At 33.6% G+C, this 24,527-nt stretch overlaps 1 protein-coding gene across 4 annotated transcripts in view; it reads right to left on the bottom strand.

Moving 5' to 3' along the window:
- Positions 1–287: 287 nt before the first annotated feature.
- The window catches only part of Mef2 (myocyte enhancer factor 2), a 69,914-nt gene continuing 45,674 nt past the window's right edge, over positions 288–24,527 (bottom strand). For 2 of the 4 annotated variants that reach the window (XM_072896224.1, XM_072896225.1), the window contains exons 2-8: positions 10,569–10,685; positions 9,989–10,192; positions 8,820–8,978; positions 7,734–7,869; positions 7,386–7,642; positions 6,776–6,960; positions 288–5,956 (exon numbers count right to left, since the gene is read on the bottom strand). In XM_072896224.1, the coding sequence (XP_072752325.1) occupies positions 5,506–5,956; positions 6,776–6,960; positions 7,386–7,642; positions 7,734–7,869; positions 8,820–8,978; positions 9,989–10,192; positions 10,569–10,622 (1,446 nt within the window). In that variant the 5' untranslated portion in view covers positions 10,623–10,685 and the 3' untranslated portion in view covers positions 288–5,505. Of the gene's footprint in view, positions 5,957–6,775; positions 6,961–7,385; positions 7,643–7,733; positions 7,870–8,819; positions 8,979–9,988; positions 10,193–10,568; positions 10,686–23,881; positions 24,119–24,527 lie in introns of those variants that run through there. The other 2 variants (XM_072896226.1, XM_072896223.1) reach the window with 2 other exon arrangements.

The raw sequence follows: 24,527 nt of genomic DNA, 5'->3' as shown, positions 1-24,527 counted from the left end.
ATCGAGTAAGCGTGTAAATGTTACATATGTCAAATTCAAAAATATCGCACAAATTCTTGACGATACAAATAATCGCGAAATAAATCCACAGCATGCGAACAACAATTACGACTTCACGAGAAATAATTTCAACATTTTTTTTTTGGTTAAAATATAAATAATAATAATAATAATGATATATACAAAATGAATTCATACCCTTTACACGTACACTACAAGTCGAGCGTTGAAAAAGCTACACAGGTGGACATATGTGGAATAATACTAAAATAAAATACTGCCAAATGTAAAAACCAAGTAAAATGTATATATTCTATGGGCAACATCGTAATAATCATATTCATTATGCTGATACACTGAAATATAACCACAATGTGTATGTGTTTTACAATGTTGTATGTATGTGTGTGATGTACACAGAGCGTTATCAAATAATCATTATTTATCGCTAACTTTGAGACGATGATGATTATACTGACCACAATATAGGCGATATGGTAGCATGGTCATACAGATTCGATAATAATAAACGTATAACAATAACTAGGTAAAATGTCGAGCACCAAGGATATATAACGTACAAACGATTTTTTTTTTTTTTTAAATTCCGTCTCCTTTCACAAGAGTGTTTAACTCGCACACTCGTACTATTGTGTCCGGCATTGAATGTGCATAAAAAGGAGATAAAGTATGTCTTGAAAAGATTTTAGCACATAAAATATCTCTCAATGGCTTCGTACTTATGTAACAAACTTGGCAAACATCATTAATTATTATTATTACAAACATAAACCGAGTCTTTGTCTTGTAACGTTTTGTAAGTATTCTTTTTCCTCAAATATTTTCTAGTACGATATACTCTCTACTTAAAACGTAAAATCGGTATTCCCTTAATTAGTCAGTTACGATGGCACTATATGAATTACTTTCCTTTATTCTCGCAATTATCAGCTAACATAACGCACGACTATAATATTGTGTGTATGTCATTACTCTCTATTACATAATATATAATTTTTATACATATATATCCATATATGCATACATACGGTGTATGCACAATGCAAATCTGTTGTGTATGTGTGTACATATGTGTGTTTATGTATATGTAAATATACATACAGTTTCGATTAAAATTTATACATTGTACAATGTGTAACTGCGGCTTGAAATTAATCGTAATAGTACGATATACGCAATTTGAGGAATTGTTAAACACAACCTCTCTCTTTTAAACTGTATTATACAAATATGTGTGTATATGCTACATAATAATAATTTTCAAAGTATGTCTCCTCTTTCTTTTCCTTTCTTTCTTTCCGGTCACACATACTTTATCTGTTTACAGAGTGCATTTCAAAACTAAGCGAGAAAAAATCAATATGATAACAATATGTTAGAAAATATATATGTAAAAGATACTAACTTTTGGTGTAATTGTGTACGTATCAAACAGGCTATACCGTTTTCGTGTATAGTTTCAAAATGCACAAATACAGATAGTAACAGTAAAATGACGATATTGTTATGACGTTTAAAAATGTGATGCTACTTGGCTTTACAGATATGTTCAGTACTTAAACCTGTATTAAACTCTTAATTATATATATATATATATATATATATATATATATATATATGTATATATATATATATATATGTGTGTGTGTATGTATATATTTATTTATTTATTTATTTGTGGTGACAACAGTTGTGGCTAGTACATATATATTTTATATTTTGCTACATTGTTACAGTGATCTCTGGTACTTGTGCCGTGTGCATTGCAATTCGATTATTTGCGAACATTTGCCTAAAGCCTATGATGGCCTTGCTCCAAAACAATCTTAGCTTACGTTGCAATATAAAACGTCTAATCATCCGTAGATCTGGTTTATCTTACGCGTATGGCTCCTCTAACGATGGTCCATTTCATTCACAGCGTTCCAACAATTTCAATAGTCTCTGAGTTTTTAACTACAATAATTATCATTATTTTTTTTTTTTTTTTTTTTTACGTATTGAATATCCGTCGAAATCTTGAGGCACAACTATACAATTATAATTCACGGCACGTGTAAAGAGTATTTAAAATATATAAACGATCGTAATCTTTCGTAAATAATACAAATCACATAGATTAGCAAAATTTTACAAATAAACAATGCTGTGAATTATCCAAATATACTAAGTAAAAAGAGAGAAACTTATTTTAGAATACAGTTTCTCGAATCACCGGGATGTGAAATTCTTTTTTAGAATTACTATCATATCTTTCATCAAATATTTCAAATGACTTTAAAATAGTTTCCAAATATTTGTAAGTCAGACACAATCACAGGGCTTTTAATCTTCATTCTATTCTGCGATGTTGATACAATGTATCTTTCATCATTAGTTGTGCCAATCAAGACGAATACATCTTTAATTACATCAACATCGTTTTTTTCTCACAGATATATATATATAACTTACATGTATTCCATATTAAAAATATACATTGAAGTGTACGTACATGTACTTAACGTACATTTAACAAATTGTCTATTACGGGTTTCACTATGCATCATCTTATTACTGTACGTTATGGTAAAATAGATCAGATAGCACATATAAACCTTGCATATAAAGTACTGCTCATGCTTTTCACATCACACTGCGACTGTTATACAAGTGTTGACGTTGGAACACCCAAATGATCTTATTGTTAGATGGACTATTATGCAGAAAGATCATGTCAGTTTTAATATCACAATAGGGCATTTCGGAGAAAGAATTAACAAGTTCCGGATTCTTGTGTAGCGTTCAAAATAATTTGAATTACGCTCTGTGTAAGATGAATACAAAAAAATTTTAATATTAAATGTAATATGCCAATACAAAACTGAAATTTTAACTTTTTTTTATCTTTACATCCAAAATTAAAAGAAAACGCCGCAATATAGACAATATAATATTCCTGATAAAATGTTGAGAAATTTTCTTTATAATTGTGTTCCCATTTAACATATTAATCAAATGCGTATCATTTAAATGTAATATCAAGTTTCAAAATATAAATTATTTGCAAGCATTTAATTCGAATCAAGTATATACGATTATCTTTTTTGTAATATATGAATAGAATATATTACAATTAAATGTCAATTAAATATAATAAATTTTGTGTCAATAGGAAAAGTTTAATAACTAGTGGAGACATTAATATATATGTATGTATATATATATATATATATCTTTAATACATTAAATTTTACTTCTTTGTTATGAAAAATAACAATTTCTTTATACTTTTTTTATTTGATAAAAAAGTGTGTTGGCTAAGAGATTGCACTTTGTGATCATTTTAAAAATTCGTGATTAAAATTAGTGACTATACGCATTACGCTTTCCACATACCGATTGTTCGTACAGTCATATGAAACATTTCTAATATGCGTTAATAAAGAAAATGAATATATCGAGGGTTATATGTATATCACTGTACAACCTTCGATTACAATATAAAGGTTGCCTTCCCATGCTATTTGTCAAAAAGTCACATTATAAAGCTTACAACATCATATATCATTTTCTCATATTATATATATATATATATATCGCGCTTAAGTAGAGCTTATTATTTTCAAGATTTTATTAACAAATTGTACTGCATATATGATTTGGGAAAGCATCCTAACAGGAGGGCCACAAATGGTGCCAGGCACTATTCATTCATATACCTGCGTATTCCATTAGTATGTTAATTACAATAATTTATCAATACAACTCTCAAGAGAGAGAGAGCGATGCTCATCAGGACACATCCTGAGATTGTAAAACATACATTGAAACCGTCTTGACACATTTTTATTTCACTGATTTTAGGAAGAAGATAATTCTATGTCATTACACAATTGCAACCCTGTTTTGCCAATATATCTTTAAAGTTTACATTTAATAACAGTTGTGTTAGCCGAAAAATTGTCAGGTTTTTCTGATATAAAAAAAATATAATCTCTTCTATAATAAATTCTTGTCATATCATATCACAGAACGGATTTGTGTGCAATGAAAAATTTCTTTGTTCTCGAACAAATCGTTCCATGTGTTCTATGTATGATTTTTTTTTTTTAACTTTAATTCTGTATATTTAAAAAATTACATAAAACTGATTAAATATACATAAAGCAATATTTTCGTAATTTCGGTTTCTTTAAAAATTTACGATTAAAGTTATTAATATTAGTATCACTCAATCCTCCTTACAATAAGTTTTGTTTAATCACATGTTTAGTATATGGCATATACCTCTGGCATACAAATTCTCGTTTGCACATTTTTAGGCTTCAAGGGTTGCAAAGTTCTTACAAGCTTTCTTCCTCCACAATTTTTCTTTATACAAATGTGCAAAATACTTGTGGAAAATGTATATAACGTGTGTATATATATATATATATGTATATATCTGTACGCGCGCTGTGTGTATATCTTTTTTTTTTTTATTAATCAACACTATATATAATATGCCTATCTATCTATCTCGTATTACCTCATAACTCAATATATATTAATTTCGAATCTTGTTCTATAGAATATCATGAATAATTTGAGTACAACAGCCGATTTTCCGCATGTTTGGGAAGTCAGCCATAAACCGTTAAGATGCTCACACAGTAAAATTAATTGATCCATTAGTCCAGGAAAATAAAAAGTCAAACATAAAATAAAATAAGAAATTATTTATCAACATAAGTTCTATGATTAAATAAAAAATAAGAAAGAGTTTACTGCGTATGTTAAGCCTATTTTCTTCAAAGACAAACTTAATTATTCTCAAAAATAAATGATCGCATAAATATTTTTGCAGTACGAGATCAAATATTAACGGATTATGGCATATATTTTGACTACTATACCGTAAAAAACAACAACGAATTACAATGGTAAAAGTTTTCTGGTCTTTATAAATCTTACACTACGTGCAGATTTTTTCACAAACTCTTTTAGACTCTCAGAATTACACTTTCAGAAATTTCACAATTGGGTACTGTGTTATTCTCTAAAACATACTGTTTATCTTCGCATAGATTTTCATACGATAAGCATCGCTGGACACAATGCCATATCGCGAAAGTTATTACGAATTTTATGACATATATACAAACAACACTTCATATTATATACATGAAAATATATATATATATGTATCTATCATATATATAATATATATATAAAGTTTCAACATTATGGCACCGTATTTTCTTTCTTTTTCCTTCAAATAAATGTATATTCTGTGTGTGTGTGTCGGCTTCAAAATATAAACAGATTTTTCCACTCCGCGCTAGCTACGGCGGGGAAACATATACCACCCGCACAGCTATCGTTATCGCGATAGTACACGTGTCTCAAAGACGTTTTAAAAGAAGTTTGTTTTTAATTATACTGGAACTCACAAGCACTATATATGCCGTTGTACGTCGAGGAGGTATCAAACAACTGATGAGTGCAACAATTCGATCGACATTAAGTCGCCCAACCCTCCGTGATTCTCGACCGTTTCATGAGCGGTCCGTTCTCGTAGTCGGAACTATTCCCTCCGCCGCCACCGCTAGAATGGTTCGTTCTAATGTCACCAACCGTACCACTACCTGGGGACGGTAGATTTGTCGGCGTTATGCTACCCGAATGGGACGGAGGTGGATTACTACTCGGTCTGTTCGATACTAGATTCAGTGTCTGAGGGCCTCCTGGATGGGACACGTGATGCGGCGGCGGGCCACCGGTACTGGACGAAGGACCGACGTTCAAGCTCGTATGATGTAAACTGTTGGCATTGCTAGGTCCGCCACTGGACCCGCTATTATTTCCGTGCGGATCTCTGGGTGGACTTATCGGTTCACTTTTTATCTTTACAGGTAAAGGCGATGTGGATGGTGGTGGTGTACTGCTTGATACAGCTAGATGAGGAAGACCACTGTAATGTCAAAAGTTTTGTGCTAAGAAAAGAAAATACACGCATAAATGGTGTAAAAAACGTTAAAAATTAAAAAGGATTTTATGTAAATGCTCTTGTAATATAATAATCTAATCAAGCGAGAAGCTCTAATTATTCCCAATTTTGTCGTCTAATATCGCATCTACTTGTAATTATATTGATAAAGCGTAAATGAAAGTTATTCAAATCAAGATGTAAATCATAAAAATGTACTTTTGATAAGATGTACGTAGATGTATGTGCTTATTGCGATATAACAGTTTTTAACTATGCAATATAACGTAAATATTTATAATGAAAATGAATATACCCAACATTCACAATGTAATATGACATGCCAAACACTGTTGCAATCGAACAAAAAAACTATAGTGCTCCAGTGGTCAAGATACCTCATTATTTTTATCAATAATGAATAGAATAAAATGCGCGAATATTATTTCATAAAATAATATATACACATATAAATAAAAAATAGAGTGAGAAGGAAAGAAAAGCAGATTATATAATATGACTTTTGACTTATCTGAGAGAATTATGAAAATAATAATAATGAAAAAATAAATGTTAATGCTGAATCTGTTTGTTACAATAGTATATAGATAAGTATGGCTTTTATATAATTAGATTTATTTTATTCAATCTGTATTTAAATATAAATATGCGTAATTTTATATATGTATATACTTAATCTTTAATCAATATCATTTATCAATTAGTATAAAGTAACTATTAAAAGTATGTTATACCAACTGGATATATAGCTTTCTTTCACAATAATTATGAAATATGATTTACCTGATGCTGGACATGGTGGCTGCCGAATACATTGATAAGTCATCAACGTACCTCTGATGAGACCATGCAAGGCTCCCGAGATCCGAGGAGTAGTCTGTTGGTCCAAAACTAGAATATCCGGCTGGTACTGTTGGTGTTTGTAACGCTACTACCGGTGTATTCAATGCGGACTGTGTATGGGCATTCTGAAATAAATGCGCAATTTATCGTAAGTTTAAAAGTTTAACAGTTAATACATAAAATTTTTATTTTAAAAATATTATTGATAAGAAAGAATAACTCATTTTTTAAAATTGTATTCCTTTTAAAATTCTCAATTTCGTATCTTAATCTTAGCTATTTTTAAAACTGGATAAACATCTTTTTATCTCATAAAAATTTGAGTTAAAACACAAAGGGTGAAATACGAGCTTCTTCTGAAAAACTAATTCATCCTAATATTTGAAAATCTCTTCATTTTAGTACGAGAGCACTAATCGTATATACTAAGTAAAATTAAAAAATTTTCAAAAAGTACAGTTGATCAGTTTGACTTATCTGAGAGATTCATATCAAATCAAGCAAACATTATTTAACAATTGTTTAAGGCCAATAATAGTACGACAATTACATCGTAATTAGTGTCTTCGGAGAGAGGTTGTGTGAGCGGTGTCGGTATAACCACTCGAAGGTTAGCCCTGTGAGGATGGGGCGGTGGTGGCGGTGGCGGGGGTTGCGGCGAATGCCTAGACGGATTGCTGCCTTTATTTCCGCTACCTCCGCCGACCCCAAGCGCAGGTGAAGGTCCTGGACTAGGAGAACCACCTAATGGTGATGCTGACGGGGGATAGCCATTGCTCATCTCCAACATTCCTCCCGGAGGATACACTGTACCAGTAAAGAATTAAACGCGTTAAATTTCACCCGAAAATGTCAGGAATTTGCCCCTATTCGGCTTTCTATCTCTAATTAAAGTTACCTGAATCCGTCTCAGACGATGACGGACGTGGAGAGATGCTGGTATGTGCCATCTGTGGACTAGATCCAAGAAGAGATTCGCCATAACTGTTCACTGGTACAGATACTGGTAGCGTGTAATTCGATTGTCCCATTGTCTGCAATCACAACCGACACAATGCAAATTAATAATATCTGCAGCAAAGATAGATACCAACACTACCGGGAGTAATTTATATAGCAAATTTGCAATTTGCTAATGAGTACGTTTTGCTATACCTTAACATATAATTATATTTCATTAATGATGTTTCACATAATGATGTTACTTTATTATACATATACAAACTATAAATATTTAATTCTTTTCTATATATAGCGCTATGAAAATGCAAATATTATATAGATAATATAGACAATATAAATATTATATAAATTGTATAAGCAATTAAATAATAATTTTTATATATAATATATTAATATAATATAATAATAATAATAATATATTTTAAACTATAACTTTTTAATACAATTATATATGTATATACTTTAAAATAATAAAGCATTTAATAATAACTTTAATGTCTGTTTCACAAACACACGCACACAGACACTTTTCATGACAAGTTGGAAAAAAGATGCTCTTTCTTACCAAATGTCTTATTTTTCTCCGAGAAAAATGAGCACAAAAATAATCGCAAACTGCATTTAGAAGAACTGATCTATGCCTTTTATATGACAGGCCGTAATAAGATTTTAAATAAATAATATATTCACATGTCAGTCATTGTGACAAAGATAAATTTAAGGTATTAACTTGTTTGGATGGTTTTAATATAAGTGGATGGAACATTACATAATAGTTTTAAATAATTTTGATACGACATTTTTAGAGACTTGACACACGACTTGAAAATCTTTATATAAAAAGATCCAAGAGTATAATACTACTACATTTTTCTTTTTGTAACAATATGAAAATATTGAAAATATATAGATTATTCGTCAACATGCGCATCGTGAGTTTTATATTAAATATATAATAAAAGAAGAATAACTTTTGCATAAATATAAATTTACTGACTGACATTTGAAACGTGATATTTACCCTGCTGCCATTGTGTTGGTGCCTCTGCATCATCATTTGAAATTCTTCATCGATCTTCGTGTATTTGGCCTCGGTGCGCGGGGTAAGATTGTATTCGATTGCGTCAGGTTCCGGACTCTCCGGAGACATGGCACCCTTATGCTCCTTCTTGTTGAGCGCCTGCAAGTGTCAGCAGACAGGTTCACGTGACCACACCGCCCGAGGGCACTCAACCTTCACATGCACATTAATTTAACACCAAGCACGCGTGTACGCGTGCGCTTCTTCTTACTCTATACCCGGTTTATCCAACGTAATTATGTACGTGCAGGAAAAAAGAAAAAAAAACGAGATCGCATCTCGCTCCCTCATCAAAACGAAACTGTATTCAAGAAATGTAATACGCGCAAGATATATGACTATTTAAAACGTCGGTAATTTCTTACAAGATTTAACGTGTAAAATTCCTTACAATTCTTTGACGTATAAAAAATCTGAGATTAAATTTAGAAAGAAAGTAACTATCTACATAAAAACTAATTTTAAATGAACTGTTTGGTCATTTAACATTACTTTAAGTGTCTAAATAGCAACTTAATTTATATGTCAATGAATAACTTATTTATATGCATGAATAAATCTGCCATAAAGTACATACAGCATGCTATTTAGTATATCTTTTAAAAGCATTGCGATTTTTTATTTTCTCTTAACGATTTAAAAAATATCTTGACACATGCAATAGAATAAATTATACAACAAGTATATAAATCGTTACGAATATGTCTAAAATTGTTCTTATTATCTATTTATTGTATCCTTATTTCTTTGAAATTTAACTTCTATTAGATTTCTCGAGAGAACTCTTCAAAGCAAGTCTATAATCTAAATAAATAAATATGTATGTATTTATATTTTAACGCATTGACACAATTGATATTTTTTTCAGTTCTAGTTTCATCATTCAAACTGTTTTAGTACACTTTGTATATTCAATACCTATATATATATATATCTGTGATCTTAGGATATTTAGAAGCACAAGCGTGAGATATACATTTTTTTACTCGGGATTCTAATGAAAAGATGTATTTCGCGAAAAATTAGCGATGAAAATTGGCAATGTTTTTTGGCGAGGATCGCGCATCTTTATTTCGTCCTGAAAATCCGTAACGGATAAATGGACTCACCTCGATGATATTCTTGTTGGTGAGGGACTCGTGGGGTTCGTTGTACTCGGTGTACTTGAGGAGAACCTTGTCCATGTCGGTGCTCGCATACTGGTACAGCTTGTTGCTCGAACTGAAGATAATCAGCGCAATCTCGCAGTCGCACAGTACCGACAATTCGTACGCCTTCTTCATCACGCCAAATTTCCTCTTGTTAAAGGTCACCTGTCGCATTTAAAGAAGAAGGGGAGACATATCGAAGGTGAACTTCAGTGAGATCTTAAGCTATTAAAAAGATAGACCGTATGCGGAGAATACTTTACATTTGTGGTAATTAATTAATTCCATCTCGTTTTTGATTAGTCATGTTATATAAGACTGCATCAATAATTATGAAAATCAATGTATATTTATTTTAAGCGTAGAAGATGTACATATTATCTACATTTTATTCAAGACGATTATCTTATTTATGTATTGCCATATATTTCACGTAGGAAAGCGATAAAATATATATTAAAAGTTTATTTAAAAAATATATTTGTATATGTGTGTAAAATATTTGAAAGCTAAATGAAGAACATTCAATGTCTAGAATTACCTGACGATTCCGTTCGTCTGTGATACGTGAAATCTGAATCTTTTTTCGACCCATTGTGGCACCACGTCTTGGACAAGAGGCAAGTCTTCAAAATCACTGGATGGAATCTTAAGAACACTGTAACAAAAAAAAGAAAGAACATTCGTTGAGCATTTGGGATTATAAAGCTTTAATTTACAACAAACTATATATATATAACAAATTGAGGTTTTTACTTTTTTGTGTGTAATTGTTCCGCTGTATTCATAAAGCAGAGAATATAATTTCATCGGACAATACACCGGAAGAAATACGTAAATAAAATGCGCCGTCAAGTTTCATTTAAATGCACAATTCGAGAACAATTTGAGAAAAATCTAGACGAGCAACATATGCATTATTTTTAAAGTTACATCGACGCTTCGTTTTAAAACAAATCGCTCCCGGTTTCTGGATTTAACGTGAGCATTTCACACGCATAACGCGAGCGCTTCTGGATTTATACGTAAGCGCGATAATAGAGAAACGCCGACAGTGCAGAGAGCGACAGAACTGGACCGCGCTTGAAAACCTAATATTCAATGGAAACTCTCTCGCGCGCGTGTCACTTTCATATATCGATTCCGGTGTCGTGCGTACGAGAGAACAAGTTCGCAATGCGCCGCGTGCGCTTCAGAGCCCACGGACCGGCAAACAAAGTGTCGAATCGTTTACCACTGCGAGATTGCGGCTTTCAAGCGGAATAAAAGGGAACGATGTCATGTGCGACGTTGCGTCGTGTTTGTATGTGTGTGTAAGAATGTGTTTTTCAATTGAAATTGATAATTGAGCACTACAGAGTGGCGAGCTAATTTGTGTGCAACTGTGAATTTTTAACTAACATAATACGTCTTAACTAATGTAACTCAAACTAAACGTAACGTCTTTCTATTTCACAGCGCACACACACACACACACACACATACACACACAGACGCGCATACAAACAGCAGCGTTCTGCTTAAAAAAGAGAGGAGACATTTATCGTGGCTTTGGAAAAAAAAAAAAAAAAAAAAAAAAAACCTATAAAAAACTATATAAGAAAATTAGTTTTAGCGAGATAATAATTAAGGTCAGATATTGTAGAAAAAATTCTCAAGATAAGAATTTCCACTAAGATAGGTTTTACAAAGAAGAAAACGTCTCAAGTGCTAAGGAAGATAGTTGTTCGCATTCTAAACTGTATATGAAACATTCGGGTAAAAAGAAAGTTTGCGCAAAATTTGCTTTTAAAATATAATTTTTTTTTTCCAAAGCTATTCAATTTTAGTTACTTTTCCTAACATTCCTCTTCGCGTTAAAGTTTTAGTCGCTATATATTTAATTTCTGTTAATTTCAATAATAATCTAAATATACTAAATTGATCGTTTATTTATTGTTAATGCAAAATATATTTATTGTTAATAAACTTTTGAAACTTTATTAAAATTTGATTACTCTATTTTATAAATTTCTTGTAAGTATTATCTTTCTCGCTCTTTAACATCAAATTGTTATCAGCTACGTTAATTTTTGGTGTATTATATAAAAAAATACTTGATATTATTATTGCAATATATTCTCCAAAATCGTATTGACATTGATAAGCGAGAAGGCACGGCTCTGCGAGATATATTACTTCATCATTATATAATACTATAAATACGATATGTAGTGTAAAATTAGCCATAAGTGTGACCAAATTAAATGTTTTGGGCCTACAAATAAATCGCTAATTTTGAGGGAAAAGAAAGTTAATTTAAATTGGTAAGTGTTTTTAAAAACAAAAAATAAATTAAAAAATTCGCACATTGCGGATATAAATTGCAATATCAATTCTTCAACTCCACGTGTATTTTTTTTTTTATTTTGACAGTTTAGATTTCAATTAATTTGATTCTTTTCAAAAGATGTAGATCTCACGAAAGAATATAACTTTGAAACACAGAAAAAGAAAATTAAAAGATTTATATATCAGGACTTTTTATAGGCATTAAATAAATATATTAATATAATATATTAAATATGGGATTGTGTGTGGGGGGAGAGAATATAAAAAAGAAAAAGATTTTTAAACTCTCATTAATCGCTTGCCTTACTAACCCGAGATAACTCGTTTTGCAGATATGCATATAAAAATATTATTCCGAGATAACGAGATAACTGAACTTTCTCGTGAATTAACAATAAATAACGAAAGAGATAAATAGAATGTCCCCCCCAAAAAATATAAGTCGGACTTAGGTCACTATTCCTTATGATTCTAAATCTCTTCTAAAGAAAATCGGGAAGCATCATTTATCGTAACCTTCGAAACTTCAAAAGATTTCAACTTAATTTAAATTTTAAATCAAGATAACTTATGTTAAAATCTTTTTTGAATTAATGTTATTTATTGACTTAGTCTGAAACTCAATTTGTGAAAAGCCCATCAACTCCTGATATTTTCGCAAGGATAAAAAAAAATTAATGTGTCTTATTTTTCACTCTGTGTAGTTAAAAATATAAAAAAAAGTTTGAACCCTTCTCTTTTCCGTTCAGTAATTAAAGCGAGCTGTCGAAAGAGCCCGAGGCAATGCGTATCGTCTTGTGGCGGCGGCATCGAATTAAAAAGACGAATTAAAAACCTTATCTTTTCTCGCGCGGCGTAAAACGATATGAACGACGGCGCGTGAGAAAAATGATCCAGCGAGAGGAGTTCGCGAGGAGCAACCCGCGCGAAAACTCGACGCGCTAATCGCACGATGACGATGATTCACCGCGTCGCGTGTTATATATTCAAATTGCATTCGTTTTGCTTCGGGCAAGTGCGCGCGGATGAGAAATGTACTAAAACATTTGTCACATCTGCAATTTTATTATCGGCGATTGACGCGACAAGCGCGTAACGTTCGTTCACCTTTGACATACGCACGAATATTAATTAATTTGCAAATGCGTAAGGGTTGTACACATGCATCAACTTTGTATTTTTTTTCTGAAAAAGAAAACAAATATCAATCCTACGGCGTTGTCGTTGCGTTTATTAGCAAACGGTCGTCAATAATAACATGGTTTTGATCAAACGTGAAATTAAAAAAATGTCAGTCAACAGAGCTATCGCATTTTAAAAATAAAAATGGGTCAAATGTGGGACAGGAGAGCTAATGAAATTTATTCAATGTTATGAAATAACTTGATATTTAATATCAAAGATATGTGGATTTTGGAATGAAAGATAAAAAGGGGAACGTGAACCCGATTCTGTTCTTATAAATGATTAAAATGGAAGATAAACAGCATTTGGAGCAAAATTTTTAATTAAACTGTTGGAAAAAAATTTCGACATTTAAATATATTCTAAAAGAAATCTATTAATATCTCTTAAAGAATTTAATATCAAAATTTATACGTGAATAATAAAATATCCACAATTTATTGCTATCATGAAGAGGAATATTCCGAAGAGAATAAATAACTACGACTTTGTATACTACAAATGAGATAAAATTGATCTTTCTTTCTACAATGTTCGTAAAACATTTGATGCTTAAGTAATTAAAGTAATTAAAGGAGCCTCTGTATTCGTAGCATGCTACGATCGGCAGTGACGTCAGCTGAGAAATAGAAAGCGATTCCTTTATCTCTTGCAACCATATGCCATATTGAAGCAGATAGCGTTAATTGCTTCGATCTATCGCTAACGCGGTGAAAATGTAACGGTGAAATGCGATTCCTTCCTCTCTGTCCCTCCAACCCCCAAGAGAAAAGCTCGTAGGCGCTTTATGCTCAATAATTTGTAATACTTGGCCAACATAATTCCTCGAATCCTTTGAATAAAAGATTTTATATCTCTATTCACTTTCATTGCGGAGTTCCAAGAATACAATACAATGTTACAATTAACCACTATTGTATAAAAACGAATTAAATTCATAATGAATTTAAGGAAAGATATACCGACAATATAAAATTTTGCATTCTACAAATTCAATTTCTTACTTAATGCTCTACTTTGCAGAATCATTTACGATAATTAGTTAATCAAAATTATCAGATTATATTTTCTTACCAGGTTTTTTTCGGAGCATATTTATCGTAATAAATATATGAGAAGCCATATTTTTTTACATATCGATGGATTAGATTTGTGAAGAAAATTTAACCGGTAAACGGCGGTATCTCTTGAGGCAATTATTACTCCAGTATCATTATCGTGTCCTGAATATGTAAAACATCTACTGTGTCCTAAATGCGTAATACGATCGATGCGGCAGGTACATTCCACGTATCGTCCAAAACTTTCTCTTTTTTAATAGTTAAAGACTTCCCTTGTATTCCATTTAAAATAGATGGCATCTCATAACTCACAAATGCGAAACAAAATTTGAGAGTAAGAATCTCGCGATGGGTATATAAAACAACAAAATTCAAAGTCCGAACAGTTTATCGGAATAACTCTACGTTGCAATTATAATATATTTTATTTCCAATAAAAATACTAAACTTGGATATTCCCGCTATTTTTCATACTTAATTATTCGCACATGACAGAAACATAAAATTGATACAAATAAATAAAAATTTATTAGAGTTCTTATATTCAAATATATCCAAATAAATATGTATTCATTATGTTTTTTGACTTCTTGAACAAGACTTCTTGTGGCATTCAAAATGAATGCTCGAGAATGAAAGTAAGACAAACCTGTGATATAATGCAGAGATTCGACTTATTATCTCATTGTGCAACTTACTTACCCGATAAAGAATTTAGTTGGCAATGTTGTGGCTCAAGAATTTTATCGCCATTGATAGGAATGAAGTCGTGGCGAAGGTCAGGCGCGCCGGTGAAAGGATTTTTTAAGTTTGTAAAAAATATAAATATCGCGAGACTGGAAAGATACGGGCGTACTATAAAATATGGCACGTGTCTGTAATTTGGCTGCTAAATGATATTACTGTGTAAACGATCGACCGGAGAAATAACGACGCGAGTACGTAATGTAGCTGCTGATAACAGCAAGGTGTTAGGCGTACGTTGAATACATTTTTTTATTTCGCTCATATTTTTTTTTCCAAGCACTTTAAAGATCCCTAAGAACCGTTAACAAAACATTATTCATGAAGAAGATAAAAATAACATCAACTTAAAATCACGGAGAACAATAAAATCGTAATATCGAAATGTAATTCTTTATGTGTCTAAAAGCTTTGAATTTTTTATAAAAGTTATTTATATTTGTAATTCGTATAATATATATATATATATATATATATATATATATATATATATATATCACAAATACATGTGAAATAAATTTCATATTTTGCAAGCAGAGTCATGAGTGACAGATTCGTTTGTTAATTCAACAACAACTTCGCAATGAATGCAAGAGTTTCAATAAAGATTATAACGATATATTCTCCCATTCATCTACAAAATCCTTGATACTAATGGCATTTCGCGTGTCTGTATATGAAACACTAATTGAGAACAACGATTGTTTGATTCGACATTTCACACGCGCATACATATTTTCTTATTTTTTTTGTATCAAGAATTACTTATATCCTTTTATCTTTTGGTATATGACTAAGAAGCAAAACGACTGTTTGATAAACAATGTTTCTAGTTATAAAATACAGTATATCGGTCGCTTATATTCTGCGCGCGAGAAGCTAATGAATAAGTCAGCTCTTATTCATACGTGGCGCTAAATGTATACGCGCATTTGAGTGCTTTGCGGCATGCGATGCAACGGTTGAAGTGATACGCGGTGACGAAGGGAAAAAAAAGCTCTCGGTGGAGAGGGATCCGATTATACGGGGTGTCCTACCACTACTACTACCACTACTACCACCACCACCACCACCACGACCACCGCCACCGCCAACCACCACGTTCGTTCGCCGTCAGCGATCTGCGTCAGCGGATCGATTTCTCCGCGGAGCGGTCTCGGCCGGCTTCGATAGCGGGATTTGAGAAACGACGGAGAACGATAATCCGGGATGATCACAGTACGGTCGGTCGGTCGGTCGGTCGGTCGGTCGGGGATTACACGCCCTAAAGTTTTCCCGTCGGTTGAGCGACGAAGAGAGAAGGGTTGCGCGCCGGTAACGCGAACAGGCGGCGCGTTAACAGGTTGCGACAAACAAGGAGTGGTCGTGGTGTACTCTTCAACCTTGCACAGGTGCTCCCTTTACCCCTAGAACGAGCTGTCCTGCTCCGCGAGAACCGTAGCTATATACGTAGCTAAGTATGTGTACGTGTGTGGAGGGCAGCCGTCAACGTATGCACACACACACACACACACACACACACACACACGTGCGCATCCACAGAGCCAGTAATGTCTTGATGATAGAGAAGCGTGATTAATCGAAGCGTGCGAACGGAAGCGAATGGCAGACAGAACGTTATTATAACTGACCGCCAGTTCTGAAATTTTTATTTTCCGTAATCGCGCCATGTTTTCCTTTGGCCCTGAGTAGCGGATCGATTGACTTTTATCGAACAATGGAGGATGGGATTAACATTGTAAGACGTGATTCATAAATACATGTATATATAAGTGAATAGAATGTACGGAAACTAATTATATAAATGGTATGTACGTAATATCTTTCTAATTTATTAAGTACAAAGGAATAAGGTCATAGAGTTGTAAATATCGGTGAAAAAGTAACTGTAGTGTACGTGTTAATTATAACTATATATATATATAATCATTTTTTTATGTTGTGATTAATAGAATAATATTTATAATTTCACAAATCCTTCTACCGAAAATATCTCAAGAAATAAGAAAATTATTAAAATGTTCACTTCGCCAAATTAATCATTCTGCAAGAGCTTTTTCATCATTAAAACAATTTTGTTAAAACGGTTATATCATTGCAAACAACTTTGAGAAATGCTCAGCTTTGCGTGAGGAAACAAGCGGAATGTGTGAAAAAAAAAAAAAAAACAGACCTACAAGAAGCAGATAACAGAAAAACAAAATGTGGAAATAATACGAGAGCGACAGCGATTTGACGAGTCAAAACCACCAGATCGATTTTCGCTCACACGTGTAGCGTCGCAAAAATTTTGGCAATAACTCTAACGGTTCAATTACGGCGCCGCGCCGGTAGCTTCGACCAAAAGCTGTTTAAATATTAACAAAATTTGTATATGTTATCGGAAGAGACCACGCGAAGGCTCGATGTATTGTATCTCTTCGCGCGTACTTGATCGCGCTACGACGTTATGTAAGAGAGAGAGACGGTGTACACAACGATTGCCGCATACGTGACAAAGCGCTCTTCTACTCATCCCCGCGCTTGTTTCACGTTCCTGTCATACATACGTTCGACATCGCATAAAACGGCATGCACGTTCGACGTATAATTACATATAACGATCACGTTGTATGTCTAGAGCATATGCCTGAGTTGCTTTTTTGTAATATATGTAGACCTTCAAAAAGCTTGAAATAACTAGATAAGTTAATTTCTTGATGTAAGGGGAGCGCCACATTGTATGATATACACGAAGACTGTCATAAACTTATTTAAATTGAATAGAAATGTAGTTTACAATGACACATATAATATAGTTAATATAAACGTATGTTTTTTTCCATTTAATTAAATAAAATCGCTATTACCAGTATGTCTTCAATGTAAAATGCGTTCATTTACAACATTCACGTTTGAAAAGTTTGTCAAAGTCACATTATTTTTATCGATATTTTTTTAATATTGTATTTTTTATATTATTATAAATATTAATGTAAATACACTCTTTATCTATTTCATTCACACCGATATTTGTTAAGGTAAATTGAGAGAAGGAGGAGGTAAGTGTTACAATCGCGATTAGATCGCGGCATTCATGCCTGCGCGATTATGAAACGCGATCTTGATATGAGAGGCGATGTAAAATGAAGCGCGACGAAAATAACGGGGAGGGGGAGGGGGTTAAAAGCGGTGCACCGCGACGTGCCGCGTTAATTCACGTAACGACACATCGCGTGTTCGCAATGAATGGGAAAAGTTTCAGTAAATATAGTCCCGTGAAGAGTGGGGGAGGAGTTAGAATTAGAACGGTGAGTTAAAGCCAGCGTTTTTACGTGTACACCCGATGCCAGACGTTATATAGCGAGTAGAAAGATAGATAGATAGAGATAGAGATAGAGAGAGAGAGAGAGAGAGAGAGAGAGAGAGGGAGAGGGAGAGGGGGAGAGAGAGGGAGAGGGAGAGAGAGAGAGATAGGGAGAGAGAGAGAGGGAGAGGGAGAGGGAGAGAGAGGGAGAGGGAGAGGGAGAGAGAGAGAGAGAGAGAGAGAGAGAGAGAGAGAGAGAGAGAGAGAGAGAGAGAGAGAGAGAGAGAGAGAGAGAGAGAGAGAAGTATCGGTCGGGAATCCCGATGTTTACGTTTCAAGACATCAAATGATTGTCAGCGAAAAGTTTGATTTTCATTTCAATGATACAAGCAAAACTCATAAGGTATATTAAAAAATTGATATATTTAATCTTTATATTTTAAAATAAAAAATAAAATAAGAATTTTCAAGCAATTCAGACAGTACATGCGATTCTTTCAATTTTACTATAAATTTAAAAGAAAAAAAAAAAAAAAAAAAAAATATGATAAGTGCGAGTTATTCGCTCCTTTTTATATTCCTCAATCAATTTACGACGTAACTGTTTTTTTCCTTTCATTGATTTGAATTCTTGTATAACTAATATTAATTGTCATATTAAAATTCTTTATTAGCATGTTCTTTACGTAAACTAACTCATTTCCATATGAATAAAGTATTTCTCCTTGCAGGTAAGATATCGAACAGAATACGTTTAATTAACAAAATTACTTACGAAAACAATATATTTCTTTCGAAATCAATAAAGCATTATTATATATTGCCCGTCGTTGATTATTAAATTGCGTGTAAAATGATGGCTTTAAATTAAAAATTTTAAAGAAGAAAATTGAAATACGACGCTCTTCATATGAAACGATAAAATCCCAGTTTTCTCTAATTTTCTAAAACAGTGATAATTAAATGATGGATAGGTGTATTTATATAATAAATACGAAGATTATCGAATAAATCGCGAAACACACGAATCAAACGGAAGTATGAATCTCGCGTTTCCGAGAGGTCGCAAGATAATAATTTCTCAAATGTCGCACGGGCGCTATCACCTCAGTGCGGAATCGACGTACCATGTATGATCGATCGACGTGTATGTGTGTATTTTGCTTTTCCTCAACCGGGGGGTGGAAATAAATTATTACGCGCGCGCGCGCGCGCAAGTAGTGAATGAAAAGCGGCATAGCGCTTGCTGTATGTACTATAGCCTTCGCTATCTTTATCGGCGGAAAGAGATCTAGAAAAAGTCTGCTAGACGTGTCTCTCGCGATCGAATTCGGTTTATTATACAGGAGCGTACGCTGTGCGCCGTTCGAAGTGAGGGTCAGCGACCAGCTGGCCGGACTATACTATCTTAGGGCTACGAGACACGGTGAAATACAGGAATATACGACGGCATCAGGAATGAGGAATATAAGTAAGCATAATATTACAGCGATATGGAATAAGGTAATATTGGGAATAAATTACCAGATAATTTCGATGCGCAAGGTCGAGGGATACGAAGAGATAAAACTATCGACGGTAATTTCGATGCGCAAAGTTGATTAGTCAAAAATAGAGAGTTTTTTTGAACTTGAACGAAATATTATTTAAGTATACAGACGTCAATTAAATACTATTAATACTCATAAATACCTATAATATATAGACTAATTGCTTGAAGGCAATTCTCTTTCAAACTATTCGAAGTTTACAGCTTACACGAGAGAAAAATGTCATGTACATTATTAAATATTCTATAATGTTGATAACATGTTAGAAAAGATTCAACAATTAATCAAGAAAAATCATGAGAAAAAAAAATACTTGTTTTCACATGATTTTTCTCTTATAACTTAATACAATATTATTTAAATTCTCCGTATAATATTATATATTCGACCTTGACTTCAAAATAAAAAAAAAAAAAAAAAAAAAAAAAAAAAAAAAACCGAAAGGAAAAAAAAAGAAAGAAAAAGAAACAAAATTATGACATTCTTATCAGAAGCACGTGGAGCAGGTTTCAATTGAGCGAACAGCCCGTACTTAATCATCGTGTGTTTCATTGGTAAACCACGAAACAATGACGATATCGCACGCGAAATTCATTTGCATCTCGTTATAATAGTGTCGATTAATAATCTGCCGATGGTGAGAGACATGCTTGAAAGAGCCTTGGCATTCGACGAAGACGGATATTTGTTTTGTATACCAATATGCTGAGAGCGCGCCGCGATAACACCCGTCTTCTTATCGCATCCAAGTGATTGTCTCCGTGACCGAGCCGTCAATATCGAATTTAAAGGATTATCGCACGAGATGCTGGGGTTTGAGACGCACAATGAAACGCGAGAATATCCATACAAAGAACAGAGGGGGACACGCACATAAAAATCGCGACATAACATTCAAGTATTAACAGGAATTATTAAAAAAAAAAAAAAAAAGATATTACATAATTGGTATAATTAAAAACGTAACTCTCTCATTTATATTTTCATCAATGATTTACCCGTAAAATATCCCTATATGTCAGGGAAACCTTGTTTGAAATAACATGTATGAATATAAATATATATATATATATATATATGTCATAAAGAGATTACTTTATCGCAGATAATTTTAATAACGCATCGTATATGTATCAGTAAAAATTGTTATCTAATACTTGGATAGTAAGAAACCAAGCGTAAGTATTTCTAATCAGCCACTTAGTGCATCTCTTTTTGCTTCTGATTAAAATCATAACGTAATAAAATTCTATATCTATGCTTTATTCTTTATATCTTATCCTTGTAGTTGATAGCTTCATATGTGTGTGAAATGTGTACATGTGCGCGCGCGACTCGACGGAATCTTCACTCGACTATCAACTATGCCGGCTCGTTAGGATGTCGCTTTGTCGGATCGTTTATGCGTGCAAACTTGCGCAGATTCCGCACCGATGCTCGCGCACTAGATAGCGAACCGATCAAAACGATCATCGACGATTTATGGTATCTCTCGGGTGAAACTAATGTTCCATAATAAAAGTTGAACATTTTTATATAAACTGCAAACACGAAATATTATACATGAAAGATACATTAGAAATAAATATCAGGAACACGTGTATATTATGTATCGTTTAGAAATAAATATAAATATTATACATTTTCCATGCAATGTTGAAAAAGTTATATTTTTGAAACTATAATTCATTTATGTATTTTACATGAATATTAATTATCGATTATTTTGCGACGTTTTGAGAATAAAATTAAATAAGATATGTATAATTCACACTTTGGAGTATAGAATATGAAAATTTTTCCTTTTTATCTTTCTATCCCGAATAAAATAATGTCGTAAATGCGCGTTGGTCGAATATTGTTTTAAGAATCTGATTGGGTCTCGTCGCGGGTAAGAGATATAATTTATCACAGAGGCGTGATCCGCGGATTACACGGTGCGAGGATACCAGGCGTGCTCTTTTCTCTCGTGTGTTCTATGAAGGGAGGGCGTCTTTAATCGGAGCGAGAGAACTGAGCCGGGTCCCCATTATTTTCTCGGTCAACCTAACAAAGTCGATATTAACGACAGGAGAAAAAAAAAGAATTAGTGACCTAACAATCGCTGGATGACAATCTTAAATAACATGCCATTACGTAATTAATTTTTTTTCGCTTCGACATTTAACGTACTTCTTCAACTGTATAGTTGATAATTAAGTTATGATTTTTTTATAATTGTAGAAATAATTATTAAACTTTACTATACGTTGTTATCACAATGTAATGTAATTACGTCTTCATGCATTGTAACAAAATATATTTGTTTAGTAGTTACATAGCAATAAAATGGTAAATTGATGTAATTATATTCATTCTTATTAGCGGAAATTCGATAAAAGATTAAAAGATTCCAGCGAATGTTTGTTAACGTAATCGCTGTTATATGAGTGTAAACGATAACAATCGCTATATCGAATTTTGGAAAATTTATAATTAAAAGAGTTGTCGCAACGTTGATTTTTTTGAACAAAAATCAAGTTTTTCAAATGCAATAAATTTTTTAAAAGAATTTTTGACAGAGATGTGTCGGATCTATTATTTTCACAGAAATCTCAGACTTTGATATTTGTATTACAACCATTATTAATCTTCTTATTTCACTTATAAATTATGTAATATGTAAATTTTATGTAATCCCTCCTTCACTCTGGCTATAAATTAGATAAAGGAATTACTACTGTATGTCAAATGTGTGTGCATATGTAAACAATGTAATTACTGAACATACGTTTCTCAGACGAGTCTTATCAGCGCAGTATTAATTCCAGCATGAAAATGATTAAGCGTATCAAAAATACAATTATGCAGAAAAAATAATTTTGGTTTAGTTTTATTTATAAAAAAAAATTATCACCTTCTATTGAAAATAATAAATCACCCTCACTATTGAAAGTAATATCAATAAATATAATATTCTCGAGGAAGATTACATCTTCATTCAAGTGAAATTTCATATATTGTCAGATCATGATAGATTTAATTCGGAAATATAGTTATGAAATTACTTGAATAAGACAACTGTAGATATCGAATTAGGAGCAGAATATCGGAGCATGCAGAGGAGAGATTAAATTAAGATATGATTACATTACTCCCGATTACTATTCGGCGTCGTCAGAAATTATCATATACTATGACGAAACGGTGTTAAATACTTTTCAATTTTAATGGCAAGTTCAAATCTCGTAACAAAACGAGTCTTTGCAGAAAGAGCGTAAAAATTGTAATATTTTGTTTTCTAAATTAATACGCGTTACATTTATGATAAATTTCAAAGACGCAAAGTGAAAAGTCCGTGCGCGCCAAGAATCAAAGATTACTGAGCCGCGAATGGTCTCTCGTCTCGGACCAGATATCCTCGTGAATTTTCTACGTCTTGGCTTCGTAGAGAGACCGTGGAGAAGAAGAGACCTGGCCGGTGTCCAAGAAGACCCCACACGCATACCTTAACAAACACCGAAACTCCCGATGGTAAGGGGGAAGGGCGAGGGAGAGGAGGGGAAGTCTCGACGGAGATTCACCGTGACCGAAAGAGTGTCTCTCCCTACCTTCCACCCGCACGTGTCTCACAATCTCTTTCTCTCTTTTACCAAAATCTCTCTTACTAATATTTCTGTTTTCCTCTCGTCGCGATTATTGCGTTTGGTAAACTCACCGAATCAGGTAGCCTACTACTGGATCATCAGCGGGGCATGTCGACGACGGGAGAGTCAGGTCGATCTGCCGACCCGAGTCCCTTGCTGAGCCGCCTATCGATCGATTTCACCCCGCGTGAGCGTCAACGGGAGCGAGGCCGAGCGGACGATCCTCGGGATCGGCGTCGCGACGCGACGCGCGATCGCGATCTCGCTCGAGGCCGTCGACGACGACGACGACGACGTCGACGACGACGACGACGACGACGACGGCGACGACGGCGACGACGGCGACGACGACGACGACGACGGCGACGACGACGGTGGTAGTAGTGGTGGTTGTAGTGGTGGTGGTAGCGATGAAGGACAACGACGAACAAGGCGCGCGGCACTGATTGCGAGATTTACACGCGGATGGCAAACGCGTGCGAACGCCGGCGATGGAAGATATCGTCGTTGTTGTCGTCGTCGTAGTAGTAGTAGACGCGTGTCGTGTCCCTCTCTTTTCCCTTCTTTTTCTCTTTTTCTCTCTCTCTATTACAACGTTCGGCCGTTCTCCAAGAACGACGTCAATGGTCCCGCGCGCGCGATCGATATCTCCCCATACCCGCGATACAGCACCCCCGCTCTTTGCACACGGAGGAAGAGAGAAAGAGAGAGAAAGAG

This window comes from Anoplolepis gracilipes, chromosome 7 (genome assembly GCF_047496725.1).
Source record: "Anoplolepis gracilipes chromosome 7, ASM4749672v1, whole genome shotgun sequence".
Taxonomy (NCBI): Eukaryota; Metazoa; Arthropoda; class Insecta; order Hymenoptera; family Formicidae; genus Anoplolepis; species Anoplolepis gracilipes.
The sequence above is the reverse complement of the archived record's forward strand: the minus strand, read 5'-3'. Positions and strand labels throughout refer to the sequence as shown.